At 45.9% G+C, this 16,613-nt stretch overlaps 1 protein-coding gene across 1 annotated transcript in view; it reads right to left on the reverse strand.

Annotated features, from left to right (window-relative positions):
* TRPM1 (transient receptor potential cation channel subfamily M member 1) overlaps positions 1-16,230 on the reverse strand; it is a 60,176-nt gene extending 43,946 nt beyond the window's left edge. The window contains exons 1-10 of the mRNA XM_069559002.1: positions 15,947-16,230; positions 14,693-14,817; positions 13,855-14,026; positions 10,773-10,947; positions 9,791-9,914; positions 8,573-8,645; positions 7,617-7,717; positions 2,835-3,008; positions 2,532-2,666; positions 1,635-1,685 (exon numbers count right to left, since the gene is read on the reverse strand). Of these exons, the coding sequence (XP_069415103.1) occupies positions 1,635-1,685; positions 2,532-2,666; positions 2,835-3,008; positions 7,617-7,717; positions 8,573-8,645; positions 9,791-9,914; positions 10,773-10,947; positions 13,855-14,026; positions 14,693-14,817; positions 15,947-16,112 (1,296 nt within the window). The 5' untranslated portion in view covers positions 16,113-16,230. The remainder of the gene's footprint in view (positions 1-1,634; positions 1,686-2,531; positions 2,667-2,834; positions 3,009-7,616; positions 7,718-8,572; positions 8,646-9,790; positions 9,915-10,772; positions 10,948-13,854; positions 14,027-14,692; positions 14,818-15,946) is intronic.
* Positions 16,231-16,613: the final 383 nt, after the last annotated feature.

The following is a 16,613-nucleotide window of genomic DNA, read 5'->3' on the forward strand; positions in this document are numbered from 1 at the left end:
GATGTGAGAGTTGGACTGTGAAGAAAGCTGAGCGCCAAAGAATTGATGCTTTTGAACTGTGATGTTGGAGAAGACTCTTGAGAGTCCCTTGGACTGCAAGGAGATCCAACCAGTCCATTCTAAAGGAGATCAGCCCTGGGTGTTCTTTGGAAAGAATAATGCTAAAGCTGAAACTCCAGTACTTTGGCCACCTCATGTGAAGAGCTGACTCATTGGAAAAGACTCTGATGCTGGGAGGGATTGGGGGCAGCAGGAATAGAGGACGACAGAGGATAAGATGGCTGAATGGCATCACCGACTCGATGAATGTGAGTCTAAGTGAACTCCAGGAGATGGTGATGGACAGGGAGGCCTGGCGTGCTGCGATTCATGGGGTTGCAAAGAGTCGGACACGACTGAGCGATTGAACTGAACTGAACTGAAGAGGTGAACAAACCACCTAAGTCACCCTTCCAGCCCGACCCTGGACACACACCTACTCTCACTCCACTGCCTAAGGAATCAGCTTGCCCTTCCTCAGGGAGCAAGCAAGGGAAACTGTTGTTTGTTCTCACTCCCCATTGCTGCAGCAAGAACCCCAATAAAGCCTCACCTGAATTCCTTGTCTGGCCTCTAGTTAATCTCTATTGACTGGGGAAGGTCAAGAAGCCAGGTTGGTAACATGTGTAGTAAAAACCACATTCTCACATCAGTAGAATCAGATATCTGTTTGAAGCCTAAACAGTCTTTCTGGGACTCTGACTGAAGGCCCTTTTCTCCCGTATGAGTTGTTCCCTCCTGCTCAGAACACAAACACCCATCCTGTACTCTGCATGCCAGGGGCTGGATTCTGGCCTCATGAATCATTCTCTGTTAACCTGGTCTGATCCTCCAGCCTGTGGTGGCCAACAGGACCCCAGAAACTCCACAACAGAACAGGGAGTAGACAGAATCCTACAAGACTGTAAGGAGCGGTAGTGCTGGAAAGGGCGATGGGGCTGTGGAGTGGAGGTGGCTATCACTGTCTAATGAGGAAACAGGGCCAGGAAGAACTGTTGCGTGGGACACGCAGAATGACATGAGGCCTGTCCTGCTAGGACTTCTGGAAAGAGGCACAGGGAAGGAGAGAGGGCAAATCTGAAACATGTAGAGCACGAGGGCCCTGGGCAGCAGAAAGGAACTTGCTGTCCTCCCCCACCTCCACCCCTGGCTGGGACCAACCTACCACCAAACGGTCATTTAGAGCAGGCCGATTGTGTGTGGGATAAACACCACACTTGAAGAAGATGACATTTGAAAAAAGTAAACTCTTTTTATGCAGAGAAGAATTCATGATTTCTTATGCCTCCAATAAAATGATACCACATTTGGAAATTTAAAAATTGCTTTAGAAAATGTCTTATTGAAAGAAGTCAACAGGTAAAGGACTAGAGAACAGCAGACTGGGACTTGCCTGCTGATCCAAGGGTTAAGACACTAAACTCCTGATGCAGAGGGCACAGGTTCAATCCCTCATCAGGGAACTAGACCCCACATGCTGCATGGCATGCAGCCAAAAATTAAATTAAAAAAAAAAAACAAATAAACCTTGAAATAGCTCATTCAAAAAAAATTATATATATAAACAAAAGCAAAGACAAAAAGAGAAGACTGACCTTTTTTACATCCCTCACCAGCAAATGAAGTGTATTGGGTGGACCCAGTCTCTGAAAGAGAAGCATTCAGCCATATTAAATATGTTTTTCTCTTCAACTCTTAGAGCAAAATCCAACTGTATAGAATTAATGAATTTGTGAAAGCTGGGATGTCATCCACTATCAGCCTATGTCTTTTACAACACAGGACTGGTCATGAGTAAGAAGTATCCTGTATGTTCAAAAATATGTTAAATACCGTTTATCAAATTATTTTAAAGAGAATCTCACAGGGCACCATATCGTCTTAAAAGTTCACCAAGTTTTACAAGCAACTGCTCAGGACCACCTCTAAGGCTTAAAATTTTAGAACAGGGCAGGAAATGTATATCTCAAAATTCATATGGTGAGAATACAAGCCAAGAAGATTTTATCCAAACACTGTGATTCTCATATCAGGAGCTCCTTGTTGTGCAAACTCAGTTTTCCATTTTTATCAAAGCCTCATAAAAAGTGGTAGTCCCCAGGAACAAATGACTGCTCACCCCGGGAACTTTTCACTCTGATAATGATTCTAGGAGCTGGACTCTTCCTTTGAAGAAACTTGTCCTCATGCACCATCCCTCAGTTAATGGTACAGATGGGGTGGGGGGCTGGGTAGCCTGGCAGAGGTAGGTGAGAAAGGGACCCTCGCCGAGCCACTGGTCAGGTGAGAACACTGGCCTTTAAAGATGCATGCTTAGACACTCCGTCATGTCTGACTCTTTGTAACCCCTAGGACTGTAGCCCACCATGCTCCTCTGTCCTTGGGATTCTTCAGGCAAGTCAAGTGGGTCGCCATTTCCCTCTCTCTTCCACTAAAGCCATGTTCTGATGGGGCCAGCTCCCCTCCACTCTCCCTCCTTCGTGATCACTCACTGTGTTATAAAGCTCTTCCAGCCTCGGGATGGTGAGAAAGTGTTGCATGTTGACTCCATTTTCAATCAGAAGCTTCACAAAGTCCACACGGTCTAAGACCAGTGCGTCCAGCATGGCCTGCTCCAGAGCATTCACCTGCGTGAGCCCAGGAGAGGGGCATGAGTACCTGGGGGGTGCTGGGTAGGGGCAAGTTCACAGGGCAGCTGAGGAGGCAGCGAGAACTGGACCTTCCCCTCGAAGAGGGTGACTGGCTCCGAGGGGTCCCTGTGAGCCCAGGAAAGGGACCAGAGCCGTCCCACCTACCCAGTTCAGCAGCTCAAGCTTCCGGGGGTCAGTTTCTTCCTCTACCTCCTCCTTCACCTTCCCTTTCTTCTTGCCTTTTCCTTTTCCTCTTCCCCCCTTGGTGGTCGCCGTGGGTGGCTTCTTCTCCTTCTCCGTGGCCTTGCTATCTGTCGGGGGTGCCAGGCTTCCCAGGGGCTGCAGTTCAAGCAGGCAGGGTTGGGAAAGGGATTAAAGCTTCCCCTTGTCCCAGGACCAGTGCCTCCCCTCTGCATGCACATGTGCACACACACGTGCACACACACACACACGTCCAGATACACAGGAGCACACACATGCATGCACAGATACACAGGCACACACACAGGTGCAAGCATGAGCACACAGACAGACATGCACACAGGCAACACAGGCACACATACTTGTGAGCACACATGCACACGCATACACTTAGCTGTCACAGGCCAGGTTGTCTGGTGGCAAAGACCCTGATCTCGTGACCCTCTATTACTTATATGCTTGAAGTACATTCATGTACTTTAAGTGGCTGTTTCAGCTGATGTGTGTTGTTGTCCAAAGGAAAGGGTGCTGAGAGGTAAATTCAAAGGCACCAAAAAGAAGTGTCTGTGGAAAGTGATGGAAACGAGAGAAAACAGCTGTGCGGGGCCGGAGATGACAAGTGAAACCACAGATGCTTGTGTGGAGAGAAGCCTGGGCTGAGGTCTCCTGGGTGTAACTGACAGGCACATGTTTCCAGAGAAACAAGGACCTTTGAAAGATACTGTAAGAAAGGGAATTCCACTCAATGGACAGTAATAAAAGAATAGATAGTCTTGATGATGCAAGCAATATGCTAAGAAGAAAAGAGAGAATCAATTAGAAATGCAAGGGAGGGGCTTCCCAGGTGGCTCTGTGGTAAAGAATCTGCCTGCCAATGTAAGAGATACAGGTTTGATCCCTCGTCCAGGAAGATCCCTCATGCCCCAACTGCTGAGCCTGTGCTCACAGCCCGTCCTCCACAACAAGAGAAACCACTGTAGTGAGAAGCCTGTGCACCACAACTAGAGAGTAGCCCCCACACGCTACAACTAGAGAAAGTCCACGTGCAGCAATGAAGACCCAACACACTCAACAATACATACATAAATAAACTTATTCTTAAAAAAAGAAATGCAAGGGAAAGCAAACATCTATCTGTTCAAATAAGACAAGGTCCAAATCTGAAGGAAACTCAAAGATCGCATAATTTAAACAATGGATGGACTGTACGAACCTTCATGCTTGTTGTGTTTTCCTTTGTATGGCCCCGGTTACTCACCCAGGGCTAGCTTTCTTTCTCTTTGAGTTCAGCTACAATATTAGGCTCAGCTGTGAACAATCTGTACAGAATCACAGTAAAATCTGCTGGTTTTTCCATTTTTAGAATTAACATAAAGACCTAGTATGGAGGATGGAGGAGGACGAAATGAATAAAGATTGTCGAAAGGTACAAACTCCCAGTTATAAAATAAATGCCATGGGATGTCATGTACAACATGGTGACTACAGTTGATAATTCTGTGTTGTGTATTTGAAAGTTGCTAAGACAGTAGATCTTAAGAGTTCTCATCACAAGAAAAAAAATTGTAACTGTATGTGGTGACATGGTAATTAGACACATTGTAGTGATTTCATAATATATACAAATATTGAATTGTTATATTGTATACCTGAAACTAATATGTCATATGTCAATTATATCTCAATTAAAAATAAAATATAAACAAGGACCTAATATACAGCACAGGGAACTATATTCAATGTCTTGTAATATGCATTAAATCTTCCCTGGTGGCTCAGCAGTAAAGAACCTGCCTGCCAATGCAGGAGATATGGGTTCAGTTGCTGGGGCAGGAAAATGCCCTGGAGAAGGAAATGGCAACCCACTCCAGTATTCTTGCCTGGGAAATCTCACGGACAGAGGAGCCTGATGGGCTATGGCCCATGGGGTCACACATAGTCAGACGTTACTGCGTGACTAAACAGCAACAAATAAGTATTAATGGAAAAGAATCTGAAGAAGAACAAATACAGATCTATACAAATGTACAACTGAATCACTTTGCTGTACACATGAAACTAACACAACATTGTAAATCAACCATACTTCAATTTAAACAATAAAGGAAAAAAAAATATGTTTGTCTTAAATGAGAATTTCATTAGGAATTTGTTTGAAGCTTGTCCCTCCTTCATTGAGAATATAAAGTATATTTGATCATAAATAAATATATACCATAATGAGATACTACTACTTATCATTAAAGAAGCTAAAAATTTTTTAAAACCTGCCAATGCCAAGAAACCCTCTTACATTGCTCATGGGAATGTAAAATACTACAGCTTCCTTGGAAAGCAGACACGGGGACAATTGAGGGGCTTTCAGAGGTGGGCGTGAGGGCTCTGCTTTTCATGGCATGCTCTGATTTGTAATCTGCTTTTCAAACCATATTTATGCATTTACTGAATAACAGAAAGCAAAGAACACTAAGCAGCATGAAAATGGAAGTCAGAGAGAATTTAACGCCAACATAAGAGTGAAAAATGAAATTATAAAATATTGATAGTATTGCTGAATTTTTCTAGGGGGAGGTGGTCACGAGTGATTGTTTCCTTCGTTTTGCTTGTCTGTATTTTCCACACTTTCTAGAAACCGCTTATTGCTTCTATAATAAGAAAGTGGGTGCAGGCCATTACTTCAGCCTGGCACCCTGTGTGTGTGATGTGTTCCCCAGGTCAGGCCCTTTCTGTAATCCTGAAAGCCTGGCTCTCTCGGTGTGGCTGATTCAGAGCTGTGTCTTCAGAAAGCTGCCCTTCAAAGAGAAAAACCAACCAAGGTCTGGGATTCCTCTTTCTGAGCAGACGGTCTCCAGAGCTCATGACACTGCCCTTCCTGCCAGCCCTGTCATGGAGCTCTTAGCTTCTCTGCCTCATCACCACTCATGGACCAGTCCACTTTGCTCAAAAATCCTTTGCGAAGAGCAGACAAACCGGGAGATTCAAAACGAAATTAAAATATGTAAGGTGTGATAGTGTTCTTTTAACTTGTGTGGTTCAATAAACAACACGCATAAACCACTCCCCAAACTTGTATCTTATTCCTTTAATACACTTCTCTGATTCCTTACCCCTGGAGGAAGAAATGGCAACCCACTCCAGTATTCTGGCCTAAAAAATTCCATGGACAGAGGAGCCTGATGGGCTACAGTCCATGGGGTTGCAGAAAGTTGGACATGACTGAAGCCACTGAGCACACATGCACACACTGATTGCTTAAATTCTTCACACTAATTGGATAAAAGATAACTGTGAAAATGAGATGTACTTTGAAGGTACATGCCAGGCCTGTTTTGAGAAATAAGGTTTTTAAAGTTTGACATGAACCCTCTAGATATTCCAAACCCCCTTTTGAAGCAGCAGAGCCCTAATTCTGCAAAGAAAAATTTTCCCCAAGTCCCAATACACAAAACCTATCAAAGAAGCTGCTTTTAAAAAAAAAATAATTTAAAAAAATTGAAGTATAGTTGATTTACAATGTTCTGCTAATTTCTGCTGCTGCTGCTGCTAAGTCGCTTCAGTTGTGTCTGATTCTGTGCAATCCCGTAGATGGTAGCCCACCAGGCTCCTCTGTCCCTGGGATTCTGCTATACAGCAAAGTGATTCAGTTATAAATAAACACATGTATTACATTTTAAAAATTCTTTTCCATTATGATTTATCCCAGGAGACTGAATAGAATTCCCTGTGCTGTACAGTAGGACCTTGCTGTTTATCCATCCTAGATATAGCAGTTTGCATCTGCTAATCCCAAACTCCCAGTCCATCCTTCCTCTACTCCTCTCCCACTTGGTAACCACAAGTTGTAAAGAAGCTGCTTTGATTGAAGGAGCAGGAGGCTGCTGGGAGTTGTTCATCATGCCTGCTCATATCTGTACATACATGCCCCCACACCACACCCATGTACAACCACACACACACACACACACACACACACACACATACACAGATCCCGCAGACATATGCTGCATGCACGGTAAACCACACCACACATCTACACATACATATCACACCCTACACACATACTGCACATAGATACACGTATACAATACACCAAACCACATACAAACATACCACGCCCCAAAGACTACACACAAAGGTCAAACACATAGTCCCCTAGCCCTCTGGGGTTTCATAGAACATAGTTTAAAAATCAATGCTTTCAATGCAATCATTGTATTTCATTTTAATGAGCAATCTTCTTTCTTCTTCTTAAAAGTGTAAAAACCCATGTTCACCAGCAATGATAAAATATTTAGTGCTCTTTATTCAAGAGCACTGGTTTGAATCTGAAGTTAGTGCCAGGAGCTCTTATTTCTTGCTGGTTCTTTGAAATGACACAGCAACATCTCCTAATAATCCTAACAACTAGACATTGTTGGTGTTAGTTGCTTAGTCGCGTCCGACTCTGAAACACCATGGACTGTAGCCTGCCAGGCTCCTCTGTTCATGGGATTCTCCAGGCAAGAAAAACTGGAGTGAGTTGCCGTGCCCTCCTCCAGGGGATCTTCCTGATCCAGGGATCAAATCACATCTTGTGCATCACAGGCAGATTCTTTACCATCTGAGCCACCAGGGAAGCGACCAGACATTGGGTCATCAGAAAACCCAGAAGATTTTCTGAGATCCACAGCACAAGGGAGCTTGTACTAATACACCCTCTGTACAAAGTCATGACAAACAGTATAGATTGAAAACACTTAGTTTCACCGGCCAGCGGGGCCCAAAGACAAAGATCTGACTCCGAGCTATGTCCACACGGTTCCAAGCCAGGGCCAAGCTCAGCTGGTCCGGAGCCGATGCATTTGTTCCTGGAAGGCAAGAGACGGGGCAGTTCTCACCTCATGCCTGGACTGTGGCAGGTTGTGGGGGAAGGGGCTGGGTGGGGAGCATGGGCTTCCACAGACTGGCTCAGCATCTCACCCTTTTCTCTGGCCCCTAAATGACTCAGTATTTTCTAAGAGCTGGCTGGGAGGAGGATGGAGGCAACCTCTTTCCATGTCAGGAAAGAGGTTTCTGTCCCTGGGGGGAACAGAGGAGGAAGCCAGCGACCCCATTTTCCTATTCTGCAAGAGGGCAGGAGCCCTGGGGCCACCCAGACACCTGCCAGGCTAGGTCAAGGGGCATTGCTCCTCCAGATCAAAGGGGAGCACAGTCCAGGGTACCAGCCCCTACTGCAGGGAGACCAGCTCAGTACCACCAGGAGGCTGGCCCAATGGGGACCCCTGCCCCTCTCTCCTCCAGCACCCTCCCCTTCGCAGTGGAGGAGGGAGGTGACTCCTCAAGCAGCCAGGTGGCAGCCTATCGTTAGGAGAGTCTGGGAAAATTGACAAAGTGCAGTGAGACGCAGGGATCACAAATGAAAAGTTGTTTCATGCTTACCCTCTCTGAGCTGAAACCTGTCATGAGCTAGCTGTCAATGGAAACTGGTTCTTAGCCATCAAGAACCAGTGATCCATTGCTCCCTCCTCCCAGAAGGAGCCTCATCATGTTACCACAGCTTTAGACTATAATAACTCTAGGCAGCCTGGCCAGCTCAGGGTTCCATCCCCAGCAGACACATTTCCTGGCGGGAGGAGGTTGCAGGGGGAGGGTTTCCTGGCCAAGAGTGGGGCCTGGAGAGGCCAGCATGGAAAGGACAGGAGGAGCCATTTCCGAGAGCTCACCTTTCAGCAGGGCAGTTAAAATCGCCATCTCGATGTCTTGCTGACCCTCAGAACCCATCCTAAACACAGTGACCTGAAAATAGATTAATCGTGAAAAGACTGAGTAAAGCAAAGTGGAAATTGAGAGGGAGAATTAGAGTGTTGCTTAAAAAAAGGACCTCAGAGGCCAATGTTAATACAACCATCCCTAGAGCAAGGGGATTTTCCATCAGGGCCTTCTGATTTCCAGAAGGGACAGCATTTTGTGTCCTCACCAGGACCTTATTTTATTCTTCACCCCACGTGGAGCTGAGGGAGCCCATGCAAGACATGCATGCTAATATCTAAATGGCTACTGAAAGTGACAAAGGCATCTCTACTCAGATTTGATACATTTGTAGGAAATTTGTTGATTTAGAATTTTGAAGAGTGCCTGTGTAGCAAGAGTGCGTTTTCCTTATGAGTATACTTAAGGAGGTAAAAGTCTTCCCTGGTAGCTCAGACTGTAAAGAATCTGCCTGCAAAGTGGGAGACACAGGTTCTATCCCTGGGATGGGAAGATCCCCTGGAGAAGGGAATGGCAACCCATTGCAATATTCTTGCCTGGAGAATCCTACGGACACAAGAGCCTGGAGGGCTACAGTCCAGGGGTCGCAAAGAGTCAGACACAACTGAGTGACTAACACTTTCACTTTCCCCTGAAGGAGGCAAAGGGTAGAAAATAATGAGGGTATTTGGTAGAATTTTCCAAGCACACCTGAAAGCATGGTGTGTGTCACTCCTCAGTGCTTTATTTATTTAATTTTTTAAAAAACTTTTAGGCTGCACTACACAGCATGTGGGGTCTTAGTTCCCTGACTAGGGATTGAATCCAACCAAGCCCCCTGCAGTGGAAGTATAAAGTCTTAAGCATAGGGGCCACAAGGGAAATCCCTGTGACTCCAACACTTTAAATCTCATTGATGACATCAGCCTCAGAACTGGTGGGATGCGGCCCGAGGTGCCCTGACACACACAAGATCCTATGCACCTGTATCCCTACCCTGAGGAGAACCTGCCTATGCTTTACCTGCTTCCCTCACACGGACAGAATTGCCAGCTGGGTCAGGGTCTGTAAACTGCCTCTTGGAAAAGCCTGAATGGAAATAGGAACAACTTCATCCTGCACACATAGGCAGCATCAGAAAGGAAACAATTCTCTCTGTGGAGCTGCCTAGAGAACCCACTCAAGACACTTACCAGTTCTTTCTTCTTCATGCACTCCATGATCAGTGCAAACAGCTGATGTGATTGTGTCTTGTTGTAATTAAATGTTTTTTGGATGGTGACTATAAGCTGATCCCTGAGGGAGTCATTGATTATCCTGTTTGAAGGAGATGGGAGAAAGAAGAAAACACAGGTGAAATCCATGTGAATAAATCTATATGAGTCAGGGGTCCCCAGCTTCCAAGATCTAATAATGCCTGATGATCTGAGGTGGAGCTGATGTAATAATAAAGGGCACAATCAACGTGATGTGCTTGAATCATCCCAAAACCATCCCTCTGTCCCCTGTCCATGGAAAACTGTCTTCCACAAAACTGATCTCAGGTGCTAAAAAGGTTGAGGACTGCTGAATGTGATAATGTCTGGAATCTTTGGTTTGAAAATTAACCATTGGAGGATATTCCAGGATACCAGGATAGGAGTCCAAAAAGGACCACAGTCAACAGCTGCATTTACACTTGTCCCAAATTTCAGGCTGTGTGAGTGCCTAGTCGCTAAGTTGTGTCTGACTCTTTGTGACCCCATGGACTCTAGCCCACCAGGCTCCTCTGTCCATGGGATTGCCCAAGCAAGAATACCGGAGTGGGTTGCCTTTTCCTACTCCAGGGGATTTTCCTGACCCAGAAATTGAACCTGAGTCTCCTGCATTGGCAGGCAGATTCTTTACCGCTGAGCCAGCTGGGAAGCTCCAAATTTCAGGCTATTAGGTTGAAAACCTTAGAAGGGAAAATGAAGTTGAGAGAGAATGTATACCCTCCCCCTGCCCAAGAAAGAATCCATAAGAAACATTGCTTCTGAGAGCACCCTCACCTACTGACCCTGGGAAGTGGGAGAGTAGAGCTAGAAAAACTTCCTTCTCTTATATTTTTGGGCTGGCTATCCATACCACGACTCCTTCTGGGCCTCACAAGAGGCAATTCAAACCCCACCCTTCCTAACACGTCAGAGTTCCTACCCTCCTTCCTCCGAGTACTTGTGGGCAAAGGACAGGATGTCTGAGGCCCGGCCGCTGCCATCGCAGACCACCACGGGGACCGGCGGATCTTCTCGGAGATATTCCAGAACGATGGAAACCACGTTAGGGCCCCCTTCCACCACAAGGCCCACGAGGGGCACGCCCTGCCCCAGCCCTGCAACACATACCACATCCAAGTTCAGACCACTGTCAAGGCCCCATCTGACCCCTTGCTCTGACTCCTGAAACATGGGGAAGAAGGAAACCCTTAGGCCTGGACGTGCGCTTACAGAGGGTTAGTTTTCACTGGGAGAGTTGAAGGCCCTCAGGATGTGGTGGCTGCTCACGTTCTTTTATTCAAAGCCCACATCATAGCCTTATTGGAAAAAACAGAGCCTTAAAATGACGAACTTGACAACACGTATGTGGTTCAACTGTATGTATCACTCACATGGCTTACGAGATGCTTCAAGGTGAGATGCGAGAAACATGGAAGATTCTTCTTGCTAAAAGAATACTTCCCTGCTGCCCTGTCCTGGGTGATGTTCCCACTCTGGATGGCTGTCCCTTCAAGAATGACACTGCAGATGGTGTCTGGACCAGTGCTAGGAAAGCTCCATTCTATAATACCAGCCTCATGTGAATTAGCCTTATGACATGGGGCCAGTCACCAGGCCACCCTGAACTGCAGCAGACCATCAGTAAGAGGTGAATCACCCCAGGGCCTCCTCTGCCTCCTGAAGGAGCAACGGATGTAAAGTATAAGAAACTGTGAGGCTGTCAAGTCAAGGCGGTCTGTCAACCTCAAGCGGTGCTTTGAATGTGCAGTGTTGTTATAGTAGGTATAGTAGCTATTGATTAGCCTCCAGTGCCTGGAATAGGCAGTGAGTTATCTAAGAGGGCAAAGGCATGGACCATCATTAGCTTGCCAGTTAATAACTTGTTCCCATAAAGAATCATATATAAATATGTGTGTGTGTATATATATATACACACACACACTTTGTTGTACAGCAGAAATTAACACAACATTGTGAATCAGCTATATTTCTATAAAAATATACTGATTAAAATTGTGTTTCCACAAACATCATATATATATGTGGAATCTAGAAAATTGGTACAGATGATCTTATTTGCAAAGCAGAAATAGAGACACAGATGTAGAGAAAAACCAAGAGGCGGGGGAGTAGGATGAATTGACAGATTGGGGTTGACATATATATACAACCAGGTATAAAATAAGTAACTAACAAGAACCTATTGTACAGCACAGGGGACTCTACTCAGTGCTCTGTGGTGATCTGAATGGGAAGGAAATCCAAAACCAGAGGGGATACATGTATACATATAGCTGATTCACTGTGCTGTACAGAAGAAACTAACACAACCTTGTAAAGCAACTTTACTCTCATAAAAATTAATTTTAAAAATAATAACTTCCCCCAGAGTCCTCCCTCTGCCTCTATGAGATGACAGGACTCTTCTGAACATGGTAGGACAAGCCAACTCTGGTGGCAGAACCAGAAGGTAGGCTCTGGGAAGCAGGTGGTAACAGGTGTGCCTCAAGAACCCAGGATTCTGGGTGGGAGGGGAGATAGTGGGAGTGAAGGAGCAGCAGAGACCCATTTTCCTACTTCACAATTTTACCCTCAAACTGGCCAGGACAGACTATGTTCTGAGCATGTTTCCCCAGTGTCTGTTTGTTGTGATGGGAGTTATCTGATCTCGGTGAATAAGGTAGTGAATAGAAGACATGTCCTTGGTCTCATGGTTCTGAAGGACTTTGGATAGGAACTGCCAGCACAGCTGGGAGAAGGTCTAAGAACTTCAAGCAGGGGAATTGAGAGGTTCTGGTTTGCTTCCACAATGCATTTCTATAGTCAGTAACTCTTAAATATTTTGAACTTTTTTTTTTGCCTGCACTTCAAGACATGCAGGATCCTACTTCCCTGACCAGGGCTAGAACCCATGTCTCCTGCAATGGAGGCATGGAGTCCTAACTGCTGGACTGACATGGAAGTCCCATTGTGAACAGCTTTGCAGTCTCCTACCAGAGTAATCTCAGTAATATTCATTTCAGAAGCTATGTGTTGAGGGTCTGGTATGTACCAGGCAGGCTCTCTAGCCAAGAGATGCTGGAGAAATGGACCAACCAAGAGATGCTGGAGAAATGAATCAACCAAGAGATGCTGAAGAAATGGACCAAGGCTATGCGGACTTGCCCTTGAGATTTTCAACCTCTGCAAGGCTTGACATTTGAGATCTTCAGGACTTCAGGGACCTGATCACCTTCTTTTCTAAAAACAGAGGAAAGCTGGTTCTTCATGGTTCAGGCTGGACTACTGAAGCTCCGTGCTGTGGGAGGTGACGACTGAGCACCCCTTTGCTGTCCCTGCCCCACTCAGAACCCTGGGCAAAGGATGACAAAGGGAAGCCCACAGGTCACATGGGCAGGGGAGGCTAGGCGGTGTGAACATGCACGTGGCCAGAACAGCAAAAATGTGAGAGCCATCAGCCAGGCAGCTGCTGCTTGGAAATCCACAACTTTTCATAGCACGCTGTCTCATTCCAACTACACTGCAACCCTACAGACCCTTTAATTATTATTTACAATGACCATTTCCCAGGTCTAGAATGTCTTTTGCAATCTTACCAATAATGGTTACAACAAAATACCCTTTAAGATCGTTTGACCATTGTTTGACATTAAGAATCACTGGAGTTTGAACCGTCACTTTGCTGTACAGAAGGAATTAACTTAGCATTGTAAATCAAATATACTCCAATAAAAATTATTTTAAAGTAACGACAGTCATTACAAGAAATGAGAACCACTGTCAACATGGTGGGGAATGCCATCACCATGACAACGGCTGCAGGGCTGTTTCTCGGGTCTGCACGCCTTGTGAACTTGGGGAAAAGCATCCTAGTGCAGCTCGAGGAGTGGGATTTGGTCGGTGGCCACGGGAAAGGGTCTTGCTATGGTCGAGTAGGAGTCGGGGGAAGGCTGTAAATGCCTGCGGGCAGTCTCTTCTCCAGCCTGTTTTGTAGGACAGCCCCGACCCATGGAACAACTTACTCGTGTTGATCTTCTGCAAAGAAATGTGCTTCTCTAGCTGCCGTCTCAGCATCACCTCGGCCCCATACTTGCCCAGGGTGCCATTGTCAGCCAGGATGAAGTGTGTGTGAGAGTTGTTGAGCACGGAGAGCTTACTCAGGGGGTTGGACATGGTCTGGTACACCCGTGTCACCTGATGAAATGCACAGCACAGTTCAGAGCTGCAGAACTTCGACAGTAAGACTAACAGGAGAAACAAAAACACTCAGATGTGGAGCTACGGCTTCATCTAATTGTGCACTTCAACCTGCTCTGCCTTCCCTAGCCTCTCTATTGAAAGTTTTTTTTTGTTTGTTTGTTTGTTTCTAAGTTTTATATTAAATTAGAAAAAATACTTTCGTCATGACAACCCAGTATCTTAATTTTGCAATTAAAAACATTTTTTTCATATTTTGGCCAAACCTCATGGGATGCAGGATCTTAGTTCCCTGACCGGGGATTGAACCCACATCCCCGGCAATGGAAGCATGGAGTGTTAACCACTGAAGCAACAGGGAAGTCCCAACATCCCAACATTTTAGATCATGCCCTTCTTCAGGGGATCTTCCCTACCCAGGGATAGAACCTTCATCTCCTGCACTGGCAGGCAGGTTCTTTACTGCTGAGGCACTGGGGGGGTCAGTATCCTGCTTGAAGTCTTGTATCATCATTTTGCAAGATGTTACTGCTAAGGAAAGGGAAAAGGCTACATGAAACCTCTCTTTATTATTTCCTACAACTGCAGGTGAAATCTACAATGACATCAAAATAAAGGCTTCAGTTTTTAAAAATTGCACACCTCTGGGGAGAAAATACTTACATCCCTTCCTATCAGGTCTTCCTTGTTCTCCACAATGCCCCAGGGAGCAATTCCTATAGCACAGACCCGGCCTCTGGACTTGGAGGAGTGGTCCTTCAAGGCATCCCCCACGTGGCTGATGACACCTGTGAGCAACAGTAAGTCATATTTGCAGGCCCTTTACCTCCCATCAAATCACTCTTCAGGAACTTTGGGGATCCCTGCTCTGAGCTGCTCCACTTCCTGCAGAACAGGGTTGAATCACTGAAAGTCTGAGCTCATAAAAACTAGTCATCCTGCATTAGCTCCTAGGAAAGGGAAAATAAAAACCAAAGCAACTGTACAGGAATTTTCTTTACAAGTTTCCAAGACCTAAGGATGGATGAAGCAAGGGTCTCCCTTTGTCTGCATTCAGCTAAAGCTGAGAGTCAGATGGCCAGGTGTGTTTCTCAACCTCTCTGGGCCTCAGTGACGGGAAAAGAATTGTCAGAAGCCTCAGTGAAAATGAGGCTTTGTCCAGTGCTCACGTCAAAGAATAGCATATAGTAGGTGCCAGAGATGTTGACCATTATCATGATCATACCAAAATAAATACCAAGATACCACATAAAATTTCACTTCTGCCATAAATATTATTGTTACCAACCAGGGTTCTTGGCCTTCCCCCATCAATAGAGATCGCCTAGAGGCCAGACAAGATTCTGGCAAGACTTTATTGGGGTCCCTGCTGCTGCAGGAGGGGTAGTGAGAACAAAAAACAGGTGCTCTTGCTTGCTCCCCAAGGTGGGGTGAGCTGGTTCCTTACATGGAGTGAGGATCAGGAGTGTGTCCGGGGTGAGTCTGGAGGGGTGGCTTAGGTGTTTTGCCCACCTATTAGGTGGTGCTGTGTGCAGGGGGCATGCACAATACCCTGTTTTTCTCCTGATCCCCTGCTTTTGCTCCAGGCTCTTCAGAAGTGGCAGTTATTTTTTTGTTTTCAGTCTCTTTGTAACTTTGGGTCCAGAACTTGTCCTAACTGTGCATACACATAGATATTTTTTAGTCCCATAAAAATAACTTTATGAGACTCTCTCTTTTAGTTACTTTGATTTTGTATCTCAAGGAGAGGTGTGTCCAGGTGCCAGTGCTGCAGCGAAGGGTCTCAGGACCTAGCCTGTCTCAATCTCAGGATGTAGCATGTTTTGTTTCTTGATCTTAATTATCCCAAAGCTTCTAGGGAACCACAGTGATCTCAGGGTCTCCACATTCACAGCCAGGGAGAGGGCCGACACTTACCCGTGCTGACGCCCCCGGTGAAGATCCAGGCCCCAGTGGTCATGGCAGCCTTGATCAGGCCTTTCCCGAAGACCTGCTTCAGCTTGGGCTGCATCTCAAAGTTCTGAAGGCCCCCATGCACGGATATTAAGAGCTTGGGGAGCTCCAGCTGCCAGTCTCTCACCATGAGATGAAGCAGCGAGTCTGGCTTGGTGTCGTGGGAGACCCGGATATACTGCAAAAGAGGGTGTGGCCCTCAGCACCCTTTCTTGGGTCTGACGCTCGTGTCACTGTCACTCCGGTTCAAGTGACAGTTTCCTGCCTTTCTCTCTGGCAGGGATCTGGGGCCCTCTGTGCAAGTCCGTGGCCACACAATGGGAAGGAACACTGGAGGGCTGCCAGATTCGGCAAGTAAAAATATAGAATGCATAGCTAAACTTGAATTTTACATGAACAATGGAACATGTTTTAGTATAAGCATACTTCCTGCAATATTTGGGGCATCCTTAAAAATTACATGTTATTGATCTGAAATTCAAATGTAATTGGGGGTATTGTATTTTACCTGGCAAACCTTATCTTTTATTTTTTCATTGCCTTGTGTTGTGTGAGTGTTAGTCATGTCAGACTCTTTGTGACCCCCTAGACTGTAGCCCACCAGGCTCCTCTGTCCACGGCATTCTCCAGG

This window comes from Ovis canadensis, chromosome 18 (genome assembly GCF_042477335.2).
Source record: "Ovis canadensis isolate MfBH-ARS-UI-01 breed Bighorn chromosome 18, ARS-UI_OviCan_v2, whole genome shotgun sequence".
NCBI classification, from domain to species: domain Eukaryota; kingdom Metazoa; phylum Chordata; class Mammalia; order Artiodactyla; family Bovidae; genus Ovis; species Ovis canadensis.